The 27,478-nt window shown below is 41.9% G+C and overlaps 1 protein-coding gene across 5 annotated transcripts in view; it reads right to left on the bottom strand.

Annotated features, from left to right (window-relative positions):
• LOC309958201 (TLC domain-containing protein 4-like) overlaps positions 1-26,754 on the bottom strand; it is a 65,131-nt gene extending 38,377 nt beyond the window's left edge. The window contains exons 1-3 of one of the 5 annotated variants that reach the window (XM_082833888.1): positions 26,686-26,754; positions 4,490-4,655; positions 435-524 (exon numbers count right to left, since the gene is read on the bottom strand). In XM_082833888.1, the coding sequence (XP_082690014.1) occupies positions 435-524; positions 4,490-4,644 (245 nt within the window). In that variant the 5' untranslated portion in view covers positions 4,645-4,655; positions 26,686-26,754. Of the gene's footprint in view, positions 1-434; positions 525-4,489; positions 5,473-22,026; positions 22,293-24,792; positions 24,878-25,256; positions 25,512-26,685 lie in introns of those variants that run through there. The other 4 variants (XM_082833884.1, XM_082833886.1, XM_082833887.1 and 1 more) reach the window with 4 other exon arrangements.
• Positions 26,755-27,478: the final 724 nt, after the last annotated feature.

The raw sequence follows: 27,478 nt of genomic DNA on the forward strand, positions 1-27,478 counted from the left end.
TCCTCTCACATGGACATCTATAATTCTCATTTTCCTATCTTTGATATCAAATGATGGGTCAAACATAAATTTAAAGACTAAGTCTATCCTATCTATCTGACTATCCTATCTCAATAATAACTTATTTTTACTCAGAACAGTGTTCACAATAACTTGATTTCACTCACTAACACGGTATAAACGCTTACATAATAATCATATTCTCCCTGTTTTGGATAATAATTGCAATACTAATGCAAAATGGCCCTCATTATTTGTATTAAATCTAAAATAAATCATTCTAATGCACCTTGCTGAAATATGTCTGAACACAAGCATTTTAACAAACCATACACTATCAATATGTTTTCTGTTTTAAAGTAAAGAGATGTTCTTATTAATAATTAAAAGCAAAACATAAATCAAATTGACTATATTGGAAAGAAACAGCTTACCAAAGTGGATCAGCAATAGTAGCCTCATCAAACAAGAATATGTACAAGCCAATAACCCCAACCACCAAAGAATGACACGTAGACACTACCCTGCAATGAGATGAAATAGACACAAAGATTTTAGAATCTGTGCAATAAATTTTAACTAATTCTGGCAAGTCATTTAACACTCTGAAGAAGTTAAATGTGGAAGCATTTAAATATAGGATTGGAGTACATCTGAGAATATAATACAAAATTGCTATTTAGAAATCCAAGGGCCACAACTTTACTTTGGAATCAATAACAAGAAAGATGCCCAGGTCTACAATTTCCTGCTAGACAAATGATGAATCACTTATTGATTAAAGGGTCTAAAGCAGAAGCATATCTGATGAACCAGTTGACAGAGTTTTGTGCAAACAGATGGCATTTGGTAAGCACACTACCCTGCACCCTGCTCCATCCCCAGCAGCATCACTGCGGGATTAGTACCTGCTCCAATCAGTCAGGAATGACTTCCAAATCTACTAGCCTTAACAAACTCCATATTCATGGATCAGAATTGGAATGGATCATGAAATGAAAATGTATTCCCTTGGAAATTTCAGTTTTAATATACACATTATTGTACTTGATTCTTGTAACAAATCTGTGAGAAAGCTAAGGTGGCTATTATTAGTGTCTCATCATTATTATAAAATCGCTTCTAAATAGAAAAATGGAGGACCATGAATTTTTTCAGAAAAAAATCTGTTTTTAAAAGAAATGCCCAAGTGAAAACAAAATGTTCACATGATCCATGTGGCATTTTCTTTATAGAAGGAATAACTTTTAGTTGAAAAACATCAGTTTCTATGAACATATCTTGCTAAAAATTTAATGACTTAACCAATATGCAAGTTCTATGACATCCTACTTAAAGAACTGTATACAGGATACTATATGCTTACTCACATAATGAAAAAGTTTATGAGTAATGAAGTTTCTCTTCTCTTCATTAGAACAAAGGATGAGAGGAATAGCAAAGTTTTCTCTTTAGAAATTAATTGGTATGCAATGAATCTCTCTACAATATGACCCAAATCTTTAAAAGTAAGTGAAATATATCAACCAATACAAAGTTTGATATTAAAAAGTCTCATTGTAACTTGAAAAATCAATATACTTGATCTAATATATGATGTGGTCCTAAGTAAATATATCAAATTAAATCAAATCATATTTTAAATGCTCAAAGAGTCTCACTAATTTAAAGGCACTGAGTCCTTTGTAATACCAAAATACATTTTGAAGTGTGATAATTAACCCAATTAACCTGGTTTACAAGTCTGGAATTTTCACGCCAAGCACACCTGTGTTCCATTTGAACATAGCAAGATAAAAATGTAAGTTCCTTGATCTCAAATAAAACATGCCATCTAAATAATCAGACAACCAGCTTTCTGTTGCCATTCAAAAGTTCTATTAAAGGAAAAAGCATAACCTTTTACTAACCTGTTGGCTTAGTAACCTTCTATCAAAAAGTTTCCTTTTGGAAAATATCTGAATTTTTGTTCCTGATACTCAGGCCTCAAATTCCCTACTCTGTTGAGATGCTATATGGTAAAAGGGAAGAATTACAAGCCCTCAGCTGATGGAAATGGCATATAATTCACGAGAGAAAAGTTACATGTTACTGGATCAAATAGCTCCCACTATAAGGAAGAGGAGAAACAAAACACCCTGTGCTTACATGCTATTCTGTATTAAAAGTCTATACATTCAGAAACTTCTGTTAATGAAAATTTCATATTTCATTCTTTAAAATCAGATTCCTGGCAAAGCATAATGTATATTCCTCAGGGTCTTAAAAAAAACACCAAGATAAAATATTTCAATTTTGTTTAAAGAAGGTTAAAAAGGAATGTTTGTTGGTTTCTTTTTTTTTAAGGAAGTAATGACAATTTTAGAATAGCACTTTAAAATTACTGATGTGATCACTCGCAAGTAGTATGAGTATTACCAACAGAAATTACATAGCTCAATCAGACAAAAGTTATATTTTGAAGAAGCAGATTTAAAAATTAGGAATATTTCAGCACAACAGGACTTTCCATGCCATAGGAAAGCAAGTGGAAATAAGAAATTTATTTAATTATATAATGTTAATAACATCTATAAGTATGTATGTTTGCAGAAAAAGTAACAATTAAGTATAAGATTTTCTCACTTATTAATTCAACTGTTACTCTCAGGTGTGAATTTTCTGGAGAGCTTTTCTGCCTTCTGTCCTTTTACTACTAGACGATTTGAGCCACTCATCGTTCAGAGACTCTTTCCTGATTACTAGAGAGAATTAATGTGGGTTGTGTTGATCTGTCTGTTTTAAGACTCAATCTGGATTTCAAGACATATATGTGTATTCAAAGAGCAGCCAACTGTTTTTCCTTCTTTGCACTCTCCACCTCACAGTTTAAGTGCCATGTAAAGCAAGCTGGAGTGGGAAACAGGAGTAAATTTGAGAGAAAATAGCATAGCATAATAGTATTTGAATAGCATAATGAATCATATAATCCCAGACTCCTTTTTCAAATGGGAACTCAGTTTCCCAAATGGTGATTCCATGTCTCATAGAATGGCAGTGATAATAAGACTGAATAATGCAAAGTATTTCTCAATTGCATCATTTCATTTCATTTTTACCTTTGCTTCTATCTATCTGTACCCTCCCTGTTTCTTTGGCTTGCAGCTCGCCAAGATTCAAATGCCTTTACCTACCTTAACCATGTTGAAATGGAAATGAAAACAGTTCAAAATTTAGTCGTAGAAAATGAATGTCCCCCTCCATATCCCTTTCCTTCTCTTTCCCAACTATTCTATCTTCATGTTAGAAATGGTTTTACAAAATAGTGGTTAGTATCTTTTGTATCCCACATCTGAACAATACTTTTGTGCTATTGTTTAGACAAAAGAATCATACCTCTTACTTTTCAAAAATACGTGGAGAAATAATTCTCACTCTTGGGGAGAAGAGCTATAACATGTATGAACCAGACAAATCAGTGTAAGGTGCAGAAGAAAACAACTAGTCTTCTTCACAGTCTGAGTTATAAAAGTGAATGCCTGTAAAACAATTTGGCTCAAATAGATAGGGCATTTCAGGTCACATATGACCATTCTCAAATAAATAGACTTTGGCAGAAGTTTCTAATTCCGAAAGGAAATTTCAATGAAAAAATAATTATAGCAATTTTGGAGATCTGCTGAGTTCATTTTATAGTTAGCATTAACTTCAACAATAAACAGTATCCCATAGCTGCTCTAATTCACTGAGGTTTGCAAATGCACAGAGGTGTTTGGGCATCTGAAATGCTCTAAAGCAAGTGAAGCAGTCATCAGAGTCCGTCTGTGTTTGAAACCTTGTGAGAGATTAATGAGTTGCACATACACAAAAAATTCGCAAACCAACTAATTAAAACTCTGGCAGGTTTCTATATCCTTAGATGTCTTATTCGTTTTCCATTTACTCTTTTGTTTAAAAGATCTAAAAAGCAATTTTTACTTTAGAATTACATAACAAAAGAACAGATTCTGGAGGGCTATGAATTAAAATGAAAAGTTCATTAAAAGAGAGACATGTGCTAACCGTGCACCAGGTTCTTCGGTGTGTAGTGTTTAACTGTCCTAGGTTGGGCTGAGCCAGCCTGATACTATATATAGGCTACTCACAGCCCCAACTAATGTTACTTCTGTTACCATTTCCAAAGAACATGTGTTTGTTATCATAAATATTTCAGAGGAGAATGCAAAACAGTGCCTTCCACCACAGTCTGCCAGAGTCTACTTAACACTTCCCTAGACAGTTAAATAAATTTTTCCTAACATCTTTCAGAATAAGAATTGAAAATTTTTTCTTGTATGAGATCTATCTACTTGTCTTTCCTTTTATTCCTAATGTCAAATAAAAAAATTTGACCTAAGATTTTGTTAGATCCTAAATGAAAAAGACTTTTTTGGAAATATTTTAAATGCATAATTTTATTTCAAAAGACTAGGTATTTTTTAATCAGTCATTTACATTTCGTATGCTTTACCTTGAGTTCCATTCAATCTTCTTTTCGAAGTTGAGATTATTAAAACCTGGAGAAACTTTTGCTGAAAACCAATAACTTACAAAGTGGAAAAGAAGCTGAAAGGTGAAAAAGCTGGTAAAACCAGCGCTGATGACCAATATGGTGTTGGTATCCATACTTCTTCAACCTGTTAAGAGAAATGTTGGCTATAAAATCCTTTAAATTGCTCATAATACACCTAAATTAATTTTTAATTTTAAAAGAGTATGTGGTTGTATTTTTAGTGATTTATTTTAATTTCGCACAAATGTAAGAATACAAGGAAACTATATGAATTTTAAGCCTTTACCAGCTATCTGTCATGTATCTCATATTTGTACTTAAAAGAGGGGAAGATCTATTATCTTAACGATTTCAATATTATAAATGTCAGGAGACAAATTTAACATCATGATACTCAAAATTACCTAAGTCTAGAGTTTACCACTAAGAGGGAATTTCAAGTACTATAACTGAAGGTATTCTTTTAGTAATATTTTTAATTAAACTAAGGACAAATCACCTGATTTCTCTATGCCTCAATTTTCTCATCTATAAAAGAAAGTTGGTTAGATAATTTCTAAGAAACAATTAAGCCAAAATAAGAATAGAACTAACATTATCTGCTATAGCAAAACAAAAACCAATTATATAAGAAAAAAATAATTGTACAGTGTGACAAACACTTAAAGTTTAAGGAGAATAATACCATCTTGGAAATAATCATACCACTGTTACTGCTTAAATTAGTATTTAACTTTTTTTTTTTTTTTTAGTATTTAACTTTTAAAAAAATATTTTGCAATCACAGATATCCTTGAACCAAAAATCCTCCATGGATTTTTATCTCTAAAAGAAAACATTTTTATAAAAGAGCTCCAAGTTTTAAGGATAGAGTTAGCGCAAAGAATGGTAATATGCATATATACACAGTCAAAGTATGTTTTCTATCTCATTGAGCTAAACTTTATCTGGCTCCTAAAAATCTTAGGAACATTCAGACCAAAAAAAAAAAAAAAAGACACTGAAGCATTTGCTCATATCCAGCAAATACAGCATTTCTACGGCTCCATCTTTTTTTTTTTTTTTACGGCTCCATCTTTGATAGAGCTGACCCTCAAATGAAAAGGAAATGAATCAATACATATTTCCAGCTGCCTAATGTGAAGAAATAAAGTCACCTACTGAAGCCAATTCACTAGAGAAAAACCACATCATTGACTGCACTAGCAATAACCCCACTTCATTCCCTTCCAACCAGGATATCATAATAAGAATCAGTCTCCCACAGGGCCTCTTCTGACAGAATTCATGTGTCTGTAATGAATTCTTTCCTCATTCTTTTTTTCTGGTGTGTGTGCACAGTAAAAATATTGATATCACAATTCTTCTCTGTGAGATTCCATTAACTTTACTGCTCATTTAATTGTTTTTAATTCAACATGTGTTTATTGGGCATTACAAAATTTAATTTTAACCTATCTTGGTCTTTTAACCTAGGTTTAATATTAACAAAATAATACATAAAAGTAAGTTTTATACATAAATTAAACATCACTGTAGTTTGCTAAGTGAGATGTAAAAAGGAAAATGTTTTTCTAAGATTAAGCAAATAAGGATCTGCATGCCAGGTGGGCAGATAAACGAAGACAATGAAACCAGTAACCAGTAGTGAGTGGAGAATCTAATCTTAAATGTGCGGATGATTTGTCCTGAAGGGTTCTGTGTGTTCCCGGGAGGTTATGGAGGGTGGCTAGGCAAGAGCTGCTTATTTACCTCAGTTAAAATTCAATGTATACAATGAGTATTTATTTCATGAATGTTTGCTAAAAGTTATGTTATAAAACATAGTAGGTATCATGCAACATTTTCCATTTTATGGATTGTTAATTTAAGCAATACATTAAAAAATCAAACAATTCACTATTAAATTCCTCATTCCTAAAAAAATTTAGTTTGTATTAAGTCTTTGTTATACTGGGTATCTTATATTTTCAACAGACTTTCAGTTAACTAGAGTTTGGGGGGTACATGTTGAGAATCTCTCTTTGCAAAAACGTTCCATTTAAAACTAAAAAGCTCCACATACTCAAGTTATGGCTTCCTTTAAAGGCTCAACAGACAGAAGCTAATTAAATTGTTCTACTCCCAGCTTTGCTTCATATTAAACAGCTGCTTGCTTCATCAGTCATGCCAAGTCAGGGACTAATCTAAGGAATTAAAAAAAAATTTTCCCAGAAAACCAAAGCTTCCGGTAGGAAGCAACTGCCCCTGTTCATTCACTGAATCAGGCAAGAAAATGGTGAAAATGGATAAAACCAAATAATGCTCATTACTGACACAAATTAAGGGCCTTTTAGAGTTTAGTGATTATTAAGTAGAGGAATACACAGTAAAAGTAGAAAAGTATTAGACTTGGTTCATACACCTCTACATATGGCTAGTAGCTGGCAGAAGGCTTGGATACTATCCTAGAACACAGCAGCCAGAACAGAAGTGGGAAATATTTCTGTGCCAATTTACAAGGGGAGTGTCTAGACATGAAATTTAATTAGCCCATCCTGATTCCCAGGAATTATGGACACCAAAGAAACTCTTCCAGAGGCTTCCTGAATACAAAGGATGTTTGTACTTTTCCCCACAAGATGGTTTCCATAAACTTTAATTCAAGTTGGTTTCTTGGTAGAGAAAACCATGAAAAGGTTTGAAGGATGCCTCTTAACCACCAGCTTGTGAGGGCCCTTCTCCAGGAGGACTCCCAGAAGGAGGACCACTGGAAACAGCCCAGCCAGACTGATTCAGTCTTTACTTCAGCCAACAGTTCACCCAATACCTGTCATGAGTCCGCCACATACCAGGCACTGTGCTGGGACTCAGAATACAAAATGGGAGACATGCTCATGGGCTAGTAAGGAAACAAGAAACCGATCACTCCCACATAAAGTGGTAAATTCATGGTGCTAAGGGGGCCACTCCCTGCTTTCCTGGGAATAAATACCCAGCAGAGAAGACGTATAAACAGTGAGGAGATATCTGAAGGTACTCAAGCTAAACCAAGAGAACATCTTCTCATCTATTAAAATCCCAACAAGATGCTTTAAGGTTGAAACCCCTAAAGATTCAGTTCCACCAGGTGACTCTAGAAATACTGACCTGGGAATACAACCTTTACTCTCATTTCCCCATGTTCATTATCTCCTTGTAGCACAAGGGATTCCTTAGGGAGTGTGTTGGAATCACCAATGTCACCTCCAATCATCAATACACATACACAACCTTCACGTTCTGATACAACTTCCAGGGAAGAACCACTGCTGTACAGATTAGCAGTAAAAATCCTTAAATACAGGGGGGAAAGGTCTTATGTGGTTGTCTTTAAGGGCAGCAAGGAAGGGGGAGCTAGGAAGAATGCCCTACACATGCTTAGCAGTCCTTTTCCCATCCCTTTCCTTTTTCCCACATTGGCTCCAAATATTCATTGCTCTCAAATCTCCAGTTCTCCCTGTCTTACAATAGATGAGGTTTCTTCCCATTTCACCAAAAAATGGAGGCCATCAAGCATAAACTCCTGATGATGGCAATGTTACTACCTCCCCTCGCCCCAATCCAGAATTTTTCTCTGCACATTATAGGCTCTGCTGGGGTATATGCCCCACACATTCAACATGGTTTACATTGTGCAACCAAACCCCACCATCTTCCAATGTACCAGTCCTGGATGGTCAGCTACCCTCTGGGTGGCTCCATAAGGGCATCCTGGAGGCCCACACGCTCTACATGACCCAAGCTGAACTTAACCCCAAACCAGTCCTCCCCCCAGGGTTCCATATCTCAGAGGATGACACTATCACCCGCAAACACCTCCTCACCTTTAATCTAGAACAGCTCAGTCATCCTGGTCTCCTTCCGATTTCCTACTCATATAATTAACTGACTGCCAAATCCTTGTAGATTGAAGAATACCAAATGAAGAACAACTTGATTCCAGGAAAGTTCTGAAAGTTTCTCATGAGATCCTTATTAATAACACAAAGAAATGTGGCTGGATAACAAAATTAGGTAAATCTAGAGTTAGCTGAAAAACTAGAACCAGCATTTAGATCAATGATCTGAAAGAGACTTGAGAAATATCTCCTGCGATATCCCATAAGGTTCTCTCTTTTTGGTCTCTTTCAGTAATATTTTTACAAATATTTATATGTTTACTCAATCTGCATATAACACAGAGCTGGGAAAGATAGCTAATATAATCAGTTAACAGAATCAGGTTTCAAAATGATCTTCAGAAGCTAAAATAATGAATCCCAATCAGAAAGATAAAAACCTGAATAAATTTTTCAAAGGCAATACCCAAGTATAGGACTTAGCATAATAGCTATATAACACATGCACATGCGCGCGCGCACACACACACACACATACACACATGTAATATTAGCATTTTAATTTACACAAACCAACAAGAAATAATAATGTAATGAAGATACTAATAACAAAAAACAAACCTCAGAACCACTTACACAGAGTATAGATCAAGACACGTATCAGTCCCATTTTACTCTGAATTAATCACATGTCAAAGTACCTTTAGAGCAGGGTAACTAAGATGGTGATTTTTAGAAACCATATCATATCATGAAGAGTTGAAGGGCTGAGTAATGTCAGCTTGGGAACAAGATTACTTAGAGAGGACTGAAGGGCATTCTTCGGACATCTGAAGAACTGTCATGTGGAAAAGTGAAAGAGGGAACTTACTCTGCACCACTCTAAATGGCTCAAATGGGCAAAAATTACAGAAAGGGAAGAGCTCAGCTTAAGTTAAGGAAGACCTTTCTAACAATTTAGAAGTGCCCAAGCATCTGTCATGGAAGTGGTAAACTGACCACAGGGAGGGTTGGTCTGCAAAGGGGTTGGGCGCTAGTCTAACCTTTAGAGCACTTGCAAAGTAAGATTCTGGGATTCTAGGACTGAACTTAATTGTGGCATCTAAAAAGATAATTTTGTATTAAATACTACACTAGCCTTTCAACAGTCTATCACTTATGTTTTACAAAATCAAAGTTAGGCGTGTAAGAAAATATTAAGTACGTATGACATGTTGGGAAGTACACAGGCTCTGTTACAGTCTTGAGTTTGAACCTCAGTTCCACCACTTGTTCACTGTGTGACCTGGGGCAAGTAACTTGCCTTGCCTTACCTGCACCTTGGTTTCTTCATCTGGAAAATGGAGATAACGACAGTACTAATCTGACATGGGGAATACACCACAGAACGCTGGGCGCTTAGAACAGTACTTGGCATGGGGTGCACACTCGGGAGTACTGTTTCTCCTTCCACCATCGACCACCTCCAGCAGCATGCAAGACATGCAACTTCTGGGCCTGTCATCACTCCAGCCCAGGGAAACAAGACCATTCCCTGGCCACTAGGCCCTATGCCTCTAACTCATCCCCTTTACATTAGTCAACACTCAAAATGTAGGCAGCCCCACTGCAGAGATCTAGCCTCCATCACTGGACTATCCCTGTCATGCTCCAACGTTCCTTCCCAGCCACCTGACCCAGCCCATCACCCCCTCTACCTCCCAAATGCTTCCACTGGTTCCCTGGGACTGGGCTCCCCACCCAGAAAACAGTGCTCTATGCTTGGCCTCTCCTCGGCCTGCTCTGAAGACACCCCTCTTCTTCTGCAACCTCTCAGCTAGTGGCTGCCTAGGCCCTCATCCTTCAGTGTCAGGAGTGGCCCTACAGGCTCTTTGCTCTCATGGTTCCCTTCAGGGCTTACTCCTCCCTTCCCTCACCTCCTATAAACACGCAGGGTGCTTTGGTCCTGCTATTCAGTTATACCACCTTCTCCCTCTTCTCATTGATATCATATTCCAACCTCCTGAACATCTCCTCCCTTTCAAAGACTTTGGTCCTGGTTCACTTATGGTCTTCAAGCCCTGCCATTATCCTGAATGACTTCCTATATATGTAGAAGGCCCAGGTTTCCTTAACAACTCAGTCCCTTAATCTTCATCTGGAATGGTACCCCTTCCATGCCACCTCAACCATTCATGGACCTTTACTGTCCCTTACTCATCATTTTTCTGCCTCCAAAATAACATTTCTAGAATTCTCCTTGTTGACCTTTCCTTCAAGTGTGCTCAGTATTACAACATTCTCAGGTTACATTGACCTCTCAGCTTTTCCTCAGTTCAGTAGCCCTTTTCTCTTTTTACTTCCCTCTTTAATCAGCTTAGATCCTAGAGCACATCATTTCAATAACAGTCTTTCTAACACCCCACATCCCCTTTCCACTGCCAAGAGCCGGTGAAACTCCAGCCGAGGACAGGCCCAACAATTTACTCAGTGACAAGGCAAGCACAGTCGGAGCACTGTTGGAAAAAGTCATATACCAAAGTTTATACCAGTCATATACTGGTGAGTGTGAAATTACAGTGGGATCAAACAGCTCTCAACTCTGCCCTGCACTCCTAACACATTGCCCTCGCCAACCAATCCTTTCATGCTCCACAATTAAATTTCCAAGTTGCCCCTACTCTTTTCAAACCTCCAACCATCCAGCCCCACTCTCAACAGATAACCCCCATCCTACTTCACAAAAAATAGAAGCCAACATATGAAAAGTCTCAATATCATACTATCAACCATTCAAACTACCCACCTGTCCTCCCAGCTCAAGACAACCTAACCTGTGCACTTTGGAGCCATCCTCTCTGGCCTTCTTGGGAAACTTTTCTTCCCCATTATCCTTTATTCTCTCCTCAACTAGACCTTTCTATTGGCTTTTAAACTGGCTCAAGTTCCCAGTAAAAACAAGAATCAGGCTTCCCTGGTGGCACAGTGGTTGAGAGTCCGCCTGCCGATGCAGGGGACACGGGTTCGTGCCCCGGTCCGGGAGGATCCCACATGATGTGGAGCGGCTGGGCCCGTGAGCCATGGTCGCTGAGCCTGCGCGTCAGGAGCCTGTGCTCCGCAACGGGAGAGGCCACAACAGTGAGAGGCCCGCGAACCGCAAAAAAAAAAAAAAATATCAACAGACCCACCACCTCTTCTTCAATTTTATATCTCTTTTCCAGTATAGCCTCTTGCCCTCTCTCCCTCCCCCCCGCCTTTAAGGACAAAGTTCTAGAATGGTTTTTCCATATTGTCATCATTTCTCAGGTCTCTCACTCTTCAGCCCACCTCATTCTTGTCCCCACCCTCGTCACTCCCCTGAAATAGCTATTGCTAAGGTCAGCAATGACTTCTATGTGTGGCCTTCGTGTCACCTGACATCTCAGCAACATTAGACGCCACTGACCACTTTCTCCTTGAAACACTTTCTTCCCTGTGTTTCCATGACATCACACTTCTTCTTCTGCCCAGACACTGAGGAACAGAATTCCCTAAGCCTCAGTCCCAGACTCTCTTCTACTTGTTCCCTGTATGATTTCACCTATACCTGTGGCTTCGGTTACCACTTACATGCAGAAAAATCTCAAGTTTTAATCTCCATCCCAGGTCTCCTCTCTGAGCTTCTGACATGTATGGCCAACTGCCTAGCTGTCAGCACCACACAGCATTTCAAACACATTTCAAACCAAGCTCATGGCCTAATCTCTAAACTTGGTCCTCTTGCAGCTTCTTCATTTCTGTGAATGGTACCACTGTACACCCCCCATGTGACAGCCAGAAACCTAGGAGCCGTCCCCGATAACTTGCTTTCTGCACCCTCCTGCTAAGCCACCATATCCTTCCCCTTCTTAAGCAGCTTTCAGAAACATCCATTTTCCTCAAGCTGCTACCACCACTTTTCTGAATTGTCTCCAAACTGGCCTCCTTAGTGTAGAGAACAGACTAGAGGACTCCAAGGGAATTGGCTCTAAAAGCTGTCTCTGGTCATGCCACCTCCTCACCTACTCCCAACTTAAACCTTCACTGGTTGCCTAGTCCTCTGATGAGGGCCCTGCTCTCCCCAGCCTCAAGTGGCACTTGCCCTCGCTTGCTGCACCCCAGCTAGTGTGGCCTTTCTGACCCTTAAAGATGCCATGTTCCCTCCCTCTACAAGGCCTCTGCATAAGCTATCCCCCGACTCCCACCCCGCCCCTCCATCCCCCACTGTAACGCTCAGGCCCCTCAGCTCTCAGGTCAATCATCACTTCCTCAGGGAAGCCTTCTGGGAGCAATCCCCCCCCACCCCCCCACCCCCCCGCCCCGGTCTGCTCACATGGCATCATGTCCCTCTCCTTTACAGCTGCAATTTAAATGAACATCTCCTTCCCCCAGAGGAATGTGAGCCCCATGAGGGTGGGAAACACAAACATTTCCCCCCCACCATGGTGTCCCCATACCTAACACAGTGCCCGCCACACAGCATGTGCTCAATAAATGTCTATGAAATATAATAATGATGACAACAGACATTCGTATTCTTACACGTGTTTTCCATTCTGCTAGTACCTGATCAGTCACAGGTCCCTCATTTTACCAGTATAATCAGAACACTAGAAAGAAAAATTTTCTAAATTGACAACCCTAGTAGTATAGTATGAACACAGATTCACTGCAAAAGGATTCTCACCTCCAAATATCCCAAAGCTAAGAGCACCAATGTTATAAATGAAATAACATTGAGTGTGTGCCTTACTCCGTTTGTGCTGCTGTAACACAATACCACAGACCGAGTGGCTTATAAACATCATACATTTATTGCCCATCGTTCTGGAGGCTGGAAGTTCGAGATCAGCGTACCAGCATGGTTGGGTGAGGGCCCTCTTCCAGGTCACAGACTTCACATGGCCGAAAGGGCAAGGAAGCTCTGTGGCATCTCTTTTACAAGAGCACTAATCCCATTCATGGGGACTCCACCCTCATGATCTAATCACCCACAAAGGCTCCACCTACCAGTACCACCACTTCGAGGGTTAGGATTTCAACACATGAATTTTGGTGGGGGTGGGTCACAAATATTCAGACCACAGAGGTATGATATTTGGTTTGTCTATGCCAAACTCCTTACAACGTGTGATATATGTTCAAAGACTTCATGTGTATATTTAACTGTAATTTGCACTGTATTTTCATACTCTCATCAATTACAGATGTACTTATTTATTGAACTTATCTACCATGTCAGTAGCCCTAACACGTAAAAGTTTTTTAAAAGTCTCTACTAGCAAACTGTAAATCATTTGTAAATGAACACGTGACTACAGAAAATGAGATATTTACCAGACCAAACAAACAAAAACCCTACCAGAAAAATACCTGCTCCCCACCCATTCTGGTTTTACTTGCATTTTCATACGGGTGGTATGAAATCATTGCAATCATTGCAATCATCTTTCTCAATGCTCATGAAATGTCAATAATTAACCAGAGACGTTAAAACCCCTTAGTAAAGAATAACTCATCATACCACCCACTTTTGACTTTTCATTCATGTAAAAATTTAAGCATCTAATCAAATGTGTACAAAGTTTTCAGCTAACTACACTCACCGTTTTTATTTTTCATTGTTGTTGTTAATTCTGCGTTGAGAGCTATATGAAAAAAAGCTAGGAGAATTCCACCTCTTTTTCTTTTCTGAGCATCAAGTTCGAGAACCATTAGCATCAGAGTGGAAGTCTAAAGGAAGCCAGCCGCATAAATGCCAACTGAACTTCTATAAATCCTCCAGTATTCATGGTGCTGCTTTTTAAACTGAAGCAAATGGAAAGAAATGAAGTCTAAACCTGGAAAGGCTAAGGAACCCTACATTAATATGATTAAGTTACACTCCCTCTCTCGGTGATATGATGTTACTTAAGATTCAACAAAGAATTGCTCATTACTATAGAAAAGATTTCTCCATGGTTCTTCCCTGTCAGTTAAGATCCTAAACTCTGAATAAGGGTGTCCTTTATATTTTTCCCATACTTTCAACCCTTTCTCTTCCAAGAGCATATAACAGGATTCAAGTTAAAGTGTTTGATTCCGCCTGTTACAGACCTTGGCGATGGATACTCCCCTGAAACAATTTTTTTGGATTATCGATTGTTTGATGAAAACAAAGAATGAAACATTTAAGGTTAAATAGTCATTTCTAACTGGCCTTTATTTTCCCCACAATTCTACGTAGTAATTACAATCAAGGTGGGTTAGGACAGGAAGGAGCGAACTCTGTTCCCCAAACGGGCTGTAAGAGTCATCCACCCCCAGCAAGAAACGCCCTCACTCAGGGGCTCTGGGGTGGTCCCATCTTGTACCGCAACTCAGAGAACTGTTTTGACAGTTAGCTCATATTGTTACCTATCTCCTTATACAAGATTTCCCTTTTATCTCTCATAATCCTGTCCCTTTACATCCTACGCTAAATGCCTTCTAGGAATCTCTGATCTCTCTAATTCATATGTTCATATCCCAAAGCTTCCCCCAACCCCTCCTGCATCACACAATATTTTCTCAGTATATGTTCTGCTTATTCCTACCAGTCAAGAAGATTCTGTAAGTCTCCTTTCTATAGTTTGTTTTCTGGGCAGGGGGTGGGGAGATAAGGTTTCTTGACATATATTTTTCACATAGCCCAGAGTCCCCACCAAGAGGTTCTGACAAAACAAGGGTGAGGGGTTATCCCATCTCCTTAAACCCCCCTGAGAATTCCTGCTCTTTCAAGAAATAATGTTTCGCCTTAATTGCCTACCACACTTGATCAATTCTCCCTCCTATTATAGGTATTTTTAATTAGAATCTTAACAAAACTTTTATTCTTATTCTCCTAGCTTACATTTACTGATACGTTTTACATGTTCTAGCTATTAACTTAAAAATAAATCAAATGAAATCTAATATAGTTAATCTGTCATGGCAACTTTTTTGTTGTTCTTATTTTAAATTTTTTATTTCATTTTACACTGACTCCTGGCTTGGAATTTGTTTTTATAATGCCTAACAAGAAGTGTGGCTGTAATGAAAAAAGCCCTTCTTTCCCAGCTCCCAACCCACTGAAGAATTCTCCCCTTAGGAAATTCAAGAGTTCATTTTCAGACTTCCCTGGTGGAGCAGTGGTTAAGAATCCGCCTGCCAATGCAGGGGACACGGGTTCAATCCCTGGTCCGGAAAGGTCCCACATGTCACCGAGCAACTAAGCCTGTGTGCCACAACTACTGAGCCTGCTCTCTAGAGCCCGCGTGCCACAATTACTGAAGCCCGTGCACCACAACTACTGAGCCCTGGAGCCCGTGCTCCGCAACAAGAGAAGCCACCACAATGAGAAGCCCGCGCACCACAATGAACAGTAGCCCCCACTTTCCGCAACTAGAGAAAGCCCGCACGCGGCAACAAAGACCCAAGGCAGGCAAAAAACAGAGAAAAAAACCCTTCATTTTCTAGGGTCTTAAGGCTCAAAGCACAGACGGCACATTTTATTTACTTGGTAAATGTTGCTTCTTAGCATCTTACTCCACTCAAAACTTTCATAAAGAAGTCTTTGTTTTTTAAACCTATGAGCTCCAACCACAGCCACTGGATTTGGAATAAACCAGAATGCCTTAAGCCAGAAGACAATGGTAATTAGAAGGTCACACTAATACAGTATCTGACACAAATAAAAAGTAAGGTGCTGCAAGTTTATGTAATTTCAGAGCCCATCTTTAAGGAACTCAACATTTCAAATACAACACACTCCCTGAGCCTCAGACGGGGTCCGTGTGAGTGAGGGGCTCTGAAGCTGAGGTAGGGACCGGGCGACACCACATCACCTGGGGGACTCCGGAAGAGGCAAGAGGTTCTGCATTCAACCTCTACCAGCTTCTGATGTACTTATTTCCACATTTCTGCTCTTCCTTTCCTGGAGGGATCACAGAAGGAGCCATTCGGCTGGGGACATCTCTTGGCTTTCTGCCAACACTATGAACTCAAGGAAAAGCTGGACAGAGCAAGATTTTTGCAACTATGTTTTTTTTCTATTATAAACTTAAAATAACACAATTTATAATAGGGCAACTATGTTTTGTTCTTTTTTTTTTTTTTTTTTTTAAGGAATCACTGGGACACCTGCCAAGCAACCTAGGAAGTCGGGACCTAAGGAGACAGGGAGGTCTTCTCACCTCCAAATTGTCGATCTGATTACCCCTGAGGAAGTCCTCAGGTTGCAAGGAAGTGACTGAGGCAGGGCTCTGCCCGCCTGCCCCCTATTTCTCTCTTTTGCTCGCTCCCCATAGGAAACAGGAGACGGCATTAAATGGGTTAGAGGGGCTGATGAACAACTGAGCAAATTTCTCCCACCTGCTGAGTTCTTAAGCCAAATTCCATTTGGCTAGAGAGAGCAAGCTAGAATCCAGTCCTAGTCCCAGTATTCATCAAGTGGTCTTTCGCTCAAGAGGAATATGACCTCTTGACCTGCAAGTTCTACAAAATGGAGATAAGAACGCCAATGGGGCAAGACGGTTATGTGGCTTAAATGAGACAAGTTAAATACACCTAGCACAGTGCCTGGCACATCCAGCCACTTGTGGTAGATCATTTAATGACCGTACATTCCTTTGCAATGTGACACTGCCATCCTACCATCCACAGCAAAAGACCTTGCAGCATCTGCCTTTCACACTCTTAGAGCATTGCCCTGAAACTGCCGTGTAAAGAAGGCTGTCTAGCCTACTGTAGGATGAGAGGCCGCATGGAGAACTGAAGCTGCCCAGCTGACAGGCAACACTCAATACCAACTGCCAGCCATGGTGGCAAGCCATCCTGGACCTTCCAGCCCCGCTGACCCCCCAGCTGAATGCAGACACATGAGCGAGTGAGCCTATCACCAGCAGAGTAGCTGCCCAGCCACCCACAGAATCATGAGAAATTGTCTTAAGCCACTAGGTTGCTGGGGTGGTTTGTCGTTCGGAAATAGATCCAAACACCACTCCATAAAGGACATCGTTTATTATTACCACCCGTTCCTAACACATTTCCTAACGGGGAAACGTTACACCTGACTCACCAATGGCACCAAGTCACACAGGGATAGGCTATTCTGTATCTTAAGCAATATGATCATTTCCGCCTCCTATTAACCTTTGGCCTAGGGGCCCTGAAGCTTGTCTACACCTATGATCCAAATGGGAAATCTGGTGGCTTAAATGAGAAGACAGCCAAGGAGTTACTAAATTGTCTAAGTGGACTTTTATCCTGTTACCTAAGAGCAACTTAAAACCCTACCCAGGGTACTTTGAGAGTGGTTTCTCTTCTGACCTCCTCCCATAAGACTGCTGTTGCCTCACACTGATTCCAACTGCACTATTTTCCAATAAACATGGTACTTATCTGACTCTGTATCTGGTTTGACACTATCAGGTAGCCAAAAAATCTAAATGCAGTGACGTGTTTCTTTGAACCATTTCACAGGCCAGAGAGGTGATGATGCACAAAACACATCTGATGTGGCTTCAGGTGACCTCAAGTTTAACATTTATTACAAACGTCATGTTTAAATACAGGCTTAAGTCCTGTCAAATACCTAAGCTTAGCCCATAGACTTGGTAATAAAGAACGTTCTGGGGCAATGTTCCTGAGGCCAGACTTAAGTGAATGGGGTTACAGAGGCTCAGATCCAGGTGGCTCAGGAAAGTTGAACTTTCCCCAGCTTTACAAAACAGGGTCAGGTGGCCCCAGCTCGTAGACCCCCTAATCCCAGAACTACTCATTCTATAACCTATTAACAATTTTAAGCCTGGTGATGCCCTCAAGGCTTCTTGGAATGATGGCTCTGACCTTTCTAACTTGTGGAGCTGACCAATGTGAAGATTACCATCCTTCCTACATGGATCAAGTGCAGAGTTTTGCTCTTTTTTATTTTAAAGGAAAACCTTTTTTTTTTTTTTTTTGCGGTACGCGGGCCTCTCACGGTTGTGGCCTCTCCCGTTGCGGAGCACAGGCTCTGGACGCTCAGGCTCAGCGGCCATGGCTCACGGGCCCAGCCACTCTGCAGCATGTGGGATCTTCCCGGACCGGGGCACGAACCCGTGTCCCCTGCAATGGCAGGCGGACTCTCAACCACTGCGCCACCAGGGAAGCCCAAAGGAAAACCTTTTGTTCAATCTTTGCTATGGTTCGAATACATTAATGCCATCAAAAACAACTTCACTTCTTGCTTTTTAAGTTGCAAGCCTAGTATTCTTGGGCAAATGGGTTCTACTCACAGAAATTCCACTAAAATTATATATTCTCTACTACCTTGTAGAAAAAAATTATCCAGGAACAATATCAGATTGCTGTTTTCATTGGTCATGCATCCTCTTAAAGCTATTTCTGGATTAAACCCATGAACTTACACCTCATCCTAATGACCCTTCACTGCTCAGTGCCAAGGCATGACACCCCTGGCCAGAACTGAGGAACATGATATGAAATGCATCATAAAGCAAGGTCACTAGGTTTGACTGTACTACACTACCAGGAATGTGGTTGAGAAGGCCGGCCACTGCAAAGGCAGCATTTTCTGGATGCAAATCCAAAGGAGACATTTGTTTCACCTCCTAGAATCAGGACTAGATGGGCTTCTCCAATGTGGTTTCTCTTCTGGACACCTTGAAGCTTGTTCTGGATTGTTTGCCTCTTTTCCTTGGCTGCTGGGAAGCTGACAGCCAGAACTTCCAGGAAGAAGAGAACAGTACTTCAAAGTACACTCGCCCGCATACCTCCATCGTATTTTCCTTTGACTTATTTTTCTTTTTCATCCTGAGTTTATTTTATCTTGTCATATGTATGCATCTTTGCAAGCCTTCCCTAATCTTTTTTGGAACAAGGTGGGGTATAAATAAAAGTAAAGATATTATAGTCAGTGTGTATGCCTAATCCCCCTACTCTAGAGAGAGAGCTCTGGTAAGCAAGGGCTGTGCATTGCCCCACTTTAAAATCCCTACAGTGTCCAGTGCTGTGCTTTTACTGCTAAAAAAATATTGGGGGGAATTAAATGGCAGAATATGTACTTTTTGATAGCACTATGTTACCTGAACTATGAAATACACAGTATACTAATGATTTTATCTTTTATCCTCAAAACAAGTTCACATGAGTGTGAAAGGATGCACGTACAAGAGTATTAACTATAGCATTAGTTATCAGAAGCAACCTTAAGGTGCAGTGCTAGGGAAATGCTTAAATATATTGGTACAGGCACACTATCCCAAGTTACACAGACACTGAAATGAACAAGAGGATACAGAAGAAATGTCCATCACATACTACCACGTAGGAAAAAAGTAGGCTGCGAAACGATAAATTTGTCATAAATACATAGCTTGGCACGCTCTGGCATTTGTACAGAAAGAAGGTCTGAAGAGCTATACCCCCCAAACTGCTAACTGGTTGAGATTGGGGGTGAAGCCACGAGAGGTGGGAGCTGGGGGAAGGGGAAGAAGTGAACTTTCATTCTCTTGAACACTGACTGTCTGTAATGTTTCTTATAATATGCAAGTGTCACTTTTGTAATTTAAAAATAAAAAACACTGAAGGAAACATTTAGAGACTTGAGGCTATAATGCATTCTCAAATCCTCAAAATGCCTAATGTCTTAAGGGTTTGTTCCAAGAGACTCAACTGGGATACTCCAAACATGCTGCCTTTGCTCCAAGCAGCCAGGCCTCCCCTTCCCGCAACTTGGCCTTCCTCCCTATCGACTTTATCTTGTCCTGGATTTCTGCACAAAGCGTGTAAGAAATTGATGTGTTCAGTAACACTCATACACGTTGTTAAAATATGAAAAGGCAAAGAATCTTTCTCCGTCGGAACATAGCTATAGAATTTATAAGCCCTTAAAACAGCATATAACAAATTATAAAGCATTTAAATTCATAATTGGCTCAATATTTTTATATGTATTAGAGCAAAACATGTTAATTGAGAAAGACTAGTTTGGGGAATTATATCCCTAAAATGAAACACTTTGTAAAGGGCGGTTTTTCATTTGTTCTAAATTTTTTTATCAAATGAAAATTCCTCCTTCCTCCTCTTCCACTAAATAAACACGTGCCAAACAAAGAGAAGTTTTCTGTGCCTTCAAAATGTCCTTTTTAAAGGTTTTTTTAAAGCCTATTTGAAGAAAGCTAATTAAATTAACTTGACCAAGATAGTTTCTCCATGTCCCCAAAATTTTAAAGTTAAATCAAAACCGATGTATAAATCTACCAATGTATCAGTTATTTCTAAAGCGGCCATGTCACAGTGGACACCAACACAGCCCAGGCCGGGATCCAACGTGGGCTCCAAGCCTGGGCTCCATGGGAACAGTCAGGTGGAGACTATACGTCTGGAGCTCAGAGATGATGTCAGAGAAACCAGGATTGAAAGCATCAGATAGACAGCAGACAGCGGAGGAGCAGCGAAGTCAGACACTGAAAATATATCAACTAAGAAAATCAGACAAGGCAGGGATGGGTCAAAGGAAGGATCCAACTAGGTCAGAATGTGGATGATAAAAGCAAGCAGTAACCAAGCAACCCGGGTGATCTCTGATACCTGTGTACGTTTTCCTCCCGGCTTTGTTTTATTTGTCCACTGGTGAGGGTGTTAGGTATTGGAGTCAGATGTTAATTATTATAAAAAGGAAATCAAAGGCCTACAGATAGACTCTGACCTTGATAAACATCCAGGGCACAGCTAGTGGAATTAGCTCAAGGATGCTGGATGCTGTCTCACCTATTTCTCCAAGAAGCTTTTTTGGCAATCCCAAAGACTATGAATGATGATTCCAGTTTGACTGTAGATCTTGAAATAGATGTTTAAAGAAGTCTTGATAAACCCTTTTATAAAATGTAATGAGAATACTTTTCCAATTCACTGTGAGGCAAGCAGCCAACTTCCTAAGGAGTTTGATCAGCAAATGGGGTTTTGAAACAACACATCCATCCGCTTCTTCTGCAAGAACTTCTCAAAGCTGGAAGGGGAGACGTGTGCTGCCTACCCACCCACTCTGCACTGTGACGCCCTTTGCTCCCTACCCAGCTGATCAAAGTGGCCTAAATCTACCAGCCAATTAGTTCTGGATCCATTTGTCTTCTTATTTAACCTACAGAGAAAAATCTACTGCTCTAAAGATACTACTTTCAAATCCAAGCTTACTCCTTCCACGCCTCCTTTTCCCTCAAAACCAACTGTTTTGCTTTGAAGTGGACAGAACTGGTAGGAAGTTCTATTTTTGCACCTGCCCATCCAGCTGCCTTTCACTAACGTGAGTCCTTCACCCTCCAGACACCAGATGAGCTCCCACACTTCCCCCTGTCCCCACCGACAGGGGTCCAGGGATCTCCCAACCACTCTAAGTGCCCCCCACTTCCTCCAGCGTCTCCAACCCCAAGACCCAGGCTGCTCCACTGCAACCTGTTTTACCATCCAGCAGACAAATGGTTTCCAAAGAGTGGACTGTGACCCATTAATAGTTGACGAGTTTCTCAGAACACAGAACAGAAACAGAAATAGAGTAGAAATAGAAATGAAAATAGAAACAATGCACAGTAACGGTACATATTGTTTCATGAAACCTGTTTCAGATACACATACACTTACTTGTGCTCTGAGTCAATGTGAAAATTGTACTGTGCTGTCATCCAGAAATGCCTGAAACAAGTCTTTCTCCATCTAGTCAGACCTCCCCCTTGCTACTGGGCCCGCTGCTCAGAGACTCCTTTCCCCGTGCCGGCTCAAGCTCTGAACAGACTGCCAGTTGTCTTCTTCATCGGCTGTTTGCACAAACCTTGGCCTTTTAGAGTGACTCACAAGCTCCTTCTCATGTAGCCACAGGACTGCCCTCTCCTTGAACAGACCAATGTTCTGAGCAAACACACACACACACACACACACACACACACACACACACACACACACACACACACACACACACACACACACACACACACCCCTTTGCTATCCTTAGCCCTCTTTTCAGGATCTGCTCACAGCACCTCCAACTGTCTCACTATGAATAACAAACCCAGAGCAGCAGGACTCCATTTCTTTGCTACCTTTCATCTCCAACAAGAAAAAACATCACCAAAGTCACTCTTGAAACACCTTAGATTTTCTTACAAAATTAACTTCACTTTCCTGATGTAATGCGTTCCCTGATGTAATACATCCAGTGCCTGATACCAACGCCAGGGGAAAGGAGCTCATCCCTAAAGCCTGTCTGCCATCCTTGAGAACAGATGGCTACTCCACCGCCATGTTGCTCTCTCTTCTTCCTCTCACAAGGCAAATGGAAGGAGAGAAGGCACAACGAGGTGATTGTAGGAGCATGGGGGCATCCTTTCCTCTCTCAAGGACAAGGGCGAAAGCTGTCCAGCACAGCTCCACCCCCAGTCCTGCCCTCCCGCGTCCAATCGCCCACAATTCTCACCCAGACAATTCATGCATTATCTTCCTCTACAGAAAAACTCGTTTTCTGTATCTTCCTGTAGACCGTTCAGTTTACTTTTCGCAGTCAAACTGAGTATCCCACTTTTTAATCTTCCAAGAGATAACAAAGCTAAATGAGTCCTTAATCTGCAGGATGTGGGACATTAGTTCAACAAGAAGGGAGTGGGGAGACAATGAGGTCTGAAGGTCTCTTATGAAGCAAACTGCTCAGTTTCCTCTCTTACACGGAAGGCCAGCTTTGAGGGAGGAACATAAACGTGGGGCATCGGTTAGAGCACCAAGGGAGAGAGTGAACAGGTCTGAGAACTGCAGGACAGCTGTGCTAGGCTCTGAAGGGCGAGAAACACTCTCAAAGGGAAAGGGAAAAAGGGCAAGTCACATCTAGGGCACATTCTAGAATTCTCCTCACAGCCCCACCACTCCCTTTCTGCGACCCGGCCCTTTCCCCATTTCCCAGTCAGGAATCCAGGGCTCCTTTAGCACCTCTCTGGTCACCTGGTTATTGGGAGGACAGGCCCTCCAGCCCCACCCAAGTCGCTTCTTCCTCCTTCCCCACTCCTAGCTGGGAAAGTTCTTAACCAGTCTAGCACTGAGTTAAATTTCTGATGGCTCCCTGCTCCGGAGGCCTCTCTTTACCTTGCTAATCAAATGAATCTCTCTCCGATGGAAATTTCAGAAAAATGAAGGAAAAGGTAGGCCAACTCTTGCATCCATACCCTAGGGTCTATGTAGAAGGCTTCCTTCTTTGGAATTTACTATAAAGTTTCAGCCCCTTGACCACTGCCATTCCTAGGCACCTCGAAGTATACAGCTTGAGTCGCAAAAAGCCATTCTTCTTTCCAACAAGGTAAAGAAGGATTAGAGTGAAAGGAACAGGAACAGAAAGCTAATAGTGTAAAAAAGCATGACTGACTGAGCAGCTGGGTGTGAGGCATCCACCCTAGATAGGTAAAACTCACGCAAGATCACACAGTAAGGATTCAAACTCTGGAGGGAGGTAATGTGACAAAAGGGAGCTGCAGGGGTAGGGAAAAAAAGGCATCCTGAAAATATATTATCCTCAGGATCACCTAATGGCAGAGGAAGGAGGATGGCAAATAAACTAAAATCCATGGTTCCTCAAGCCAATCTTTCAAATTTTCTAGTGTTGCAGGAGTCCACTTTTCTAACTTAGTTTCACCCATACAATTTAAGGACAAGATAAACAAGGGAAAAATTCTCTACTTCACATATAGCACACTTAAAAGGGGACTGGCATTAATTCTACCGTATTACCTTAACTGGCTACACAAAGATGAAACTGCATTCCAAACTATACCCTGTGCTCACACAGCAGTATCTCACTTAAAATACACAATCTAAGATCCATTTTTCTCAACTCCATTTATGAATGGCTAAAGATTTTACTAAAGTGACAGGTTTTTTTCCTACGACACATCAACTCCTAACATCCACACAGACTCTTCCAACTTGTCCCCAAATTGGAATCAGATTCATTTAAACATTATCAAAGATCACTCTTTAAGAATAATTTTATAATTTCATATAAAAATGTGCACCACATTCACACTCAGATGTGTACAACTAAGAAAATACTGGCCAGCAACAGTGAACCTTTAATGAACTTAGACAACTCAAAGCGCTTTCACGGAGGGCGACAGGAAAATGCTAGCATTATGGATCCCATTTCATGGCTGGGTAAACCCAGGTACTTAGTTCAATAAACTTGCTCGGGTATACAGTGGTAGAGATGGAAGCAGAAACCAATTTCTCCCTCTGACTCTGCGCCCAGTCCCTCTCCCACTAGACTCTTCAGCACTCGGTAGCTAAAAATGGGACCCACTTGAGAACTGCAAGCGTAAATAAAAGCTTCTTGTTTTATTTAGTAGTGGGGAGGTGTAAGAGGGGGAGACTTACCCACTTGATGCACCTGATCCTGTACCGGCCTCTAACAAGAAAGCTTTCCCTGGATGCCCAAAGCACCCATCCCTTTGAGCTGAGACCCGGGAGGCACCCCCAGGCAGCCCCATCAGCCCGAATCACACAGCCCGGGAAACGCGAGTGGAACGCTGGGCGTCTGGGCAGCGCTGGGGCCGCGGGCCTCGGGGACACCATCTGCGCCCAGAGCTGCGCCGGAGCCCGCCGGGCTAGGAGGATGCTGAGCCGGCAGCACACACCTGCTGGAGCCCTCCGCGGAGCCCCGGGCCGCCTCCCGCGCCGGGGACGCCCACCCAGCCTCCAGGCGCCGGAGCCCTCGGCCGCGCTAGGCCGGGGGCGGGAAGCCGCGGCGCCCCTGCCAGCGGGCTGCGCTCGGCGGCGCAGGAGAGCCACGGGGCAAAGCGAGCCCGCCCTCCTCCCGAGCCCTCTCCAAACGGCGTCACCTGTGCCGGGTCCCGGGGCGACTCGCGCGCGGGCAGTGGTGCGCCGGGCCGGGAGAGGGCGGAGAGTGGTTACAGTCGCCTGATCATCCGGCCCGGCCCGAGGGCTGGCGCCGGCCAGAGCCGCCCCGCGAGATGCTCTTTGGGAGCCAGGGGAGCCAGGGGAGCCAGGGGAGCCGCGGGCTCCGAGCCGCAGGGAGGAACAGCCGCGGAGGATACTGCTACCGCCGCGGCCGCCGCGCCCGCCTGGACTGCGGGCTCGGGTTACCGCAGAGCGGCTCCTTAAAGGGGCCGCGGCGCTCGGGCTCAGGCTCCCGCTCCGGCTCCAGGAGGCTCCGACCCCAGGCCAAAGTGGGCGGGGCCCGGGGCCCCGAGGCCGGCAGTAGGGCAGACCTTCGGGTGCTGGAACTTGGGTTCCGGAAAGGGCTCAAAACCGGGAACACCCGAGGCGGGCTGCGGTGGGATCCTGGAAGAGCACACCTCGCCAGGGACAGAGCGTAAGGTTCCTCGGCTTTCCAAAGCAAGTAACAAGACTAGCAAGTGGGACAATGGTCTGAGTCCGCTTCCGCAGCGGTCAGTACCTGGGCTAGCCACGTAACCAAAATTCTTTTCAGATTATGAATTTACATTTTTCCTTAGATGCCCAAATTCTGGTTAATGAAGCGCATGGTTTGATTATCAGAAAGGAGGTGAAAGGGCAATTGCTGATTTTTCCTGCTACGTCTCTCTTAGCCAAAGTCCCTCGCAGTTTTTGGTTTGGGGCTGCAGATGCGTTCCAAACTGGGTAGGGGGCGTGTGTGGAAGAGGCAAGTTCTTTTGGAGTAGCCTACTCCGGAATCCCTGAAAAACACCACCTACACGCGGAGCCCCTCTGCTGTCAGGGTGGGGAAGTAGGATTTGGAAATTTTTGGGTGCTGGCTGAGAATTTCAAGTTGCCCAGTGCATAAAGTTTGCCGTTAAATAGTAGCTCTTCTGACCTGTTAAATACGGCCTCAAAAACTTCCGGGTGTCCTGGATCAAAAAGATAGAATTGTTCTGAATAAAACAAAATAATGAAGAAATATATTTAGGCTGTTATAATTTGCAAAAAAAAAAAATCATTAATACTTTTTTTAGAAAGAACCTCACTGAGGTTCAATTTCTTCATCTCTATAATGCGGATAATAATTCACACACATCTCTGAAGTGTCTTGGCAAATGGACTTCAGACTGACTTAGAAAAGACAAAACCTATTCCAAGCTACAGTGACAGAAAACTGCCCTGTAGTCAAGCAGGGAGGAAGATCTTGCAGGCCCCCAAGTGCATGTTCCCCTTTTTCTCCCCAAGATTCTCAGAACATACCAGGGTACCAATACCCTTTGACAACAACCTGTCCCATCACAGTCGCTTCACAGTGTGCATAGTCCTTGACAACTTTGGTTTGCCCCATACCTGTCTATGCACTCACACAGGTATTTCAGAACTATCCACGGACAGGATGGTTGTAGGTGCACATCAGTGGGATCAGCCCTGCAAGTACAGATTACACACGTTATCTCAGGAATCTGCATCAAGACTACCTCTTCCAGGGGCTTCCCTGGTGGCAAGGTGGTTAGGAATCCACCTGCCAATGCAGGGGACACTGGTTCGATCCCTGGTTCTCTTATTTTCTTCCCATAATATATATGCCTTACTTTTGTCTGTATTTTTATTTTTAATGAAAGTAATACAGTTAAGTGAAAATTCAAGTGGTTCTTAAAGGCTTTTAACAAAAAATATCCAGGAGTCCCATCAGTCCCCTGACCAACTTCTCCCCCACCTAGCTTCACCCCAGTTCCCCACAACCCTGCTAGGTGTTCTTCATTTCCTAAATGATAAACTTATACCAATGTTTCTTGATTTTCAGGTTTAGACATTACTTATTGACTTCTTGTCATGGTATTTGAGTATTTAGCTCTTTTATACACACCACCACCCACTTTGCCCTCACCCTTCCTTCTGACATAGCCACATCCCAACTCTCGTTCAAGTCAGCAGTTAGGGTTGTACCATCTTGACAATACAAATATAGGGTGTTGCCGAATCAAGTAAGTTACCATAATAACGCTTTTCTTGAAAATCTCCTGTTCTTTCTGGAGTTAAAAATTGCTTTATTTTTTCACTTTTAAAAAAATGTACCTAACCTGAATTTTATCCAGATGCTTCAATGTAACTATCAAATGCCCATCAATAATGTCTTCTAGGG

Source organism: Leucopleurus acutus, assembly GCF_964270905.1.
Source record: "Leucopleurus acutus genome assembly, chromosome: 2".
Lineage (NCBI taxonomy): Eukaryota > Metazoa > Chordata > Mammalia > Artiodactyla > Delphinidae > Leucopleurus > Leucopleurus acutus.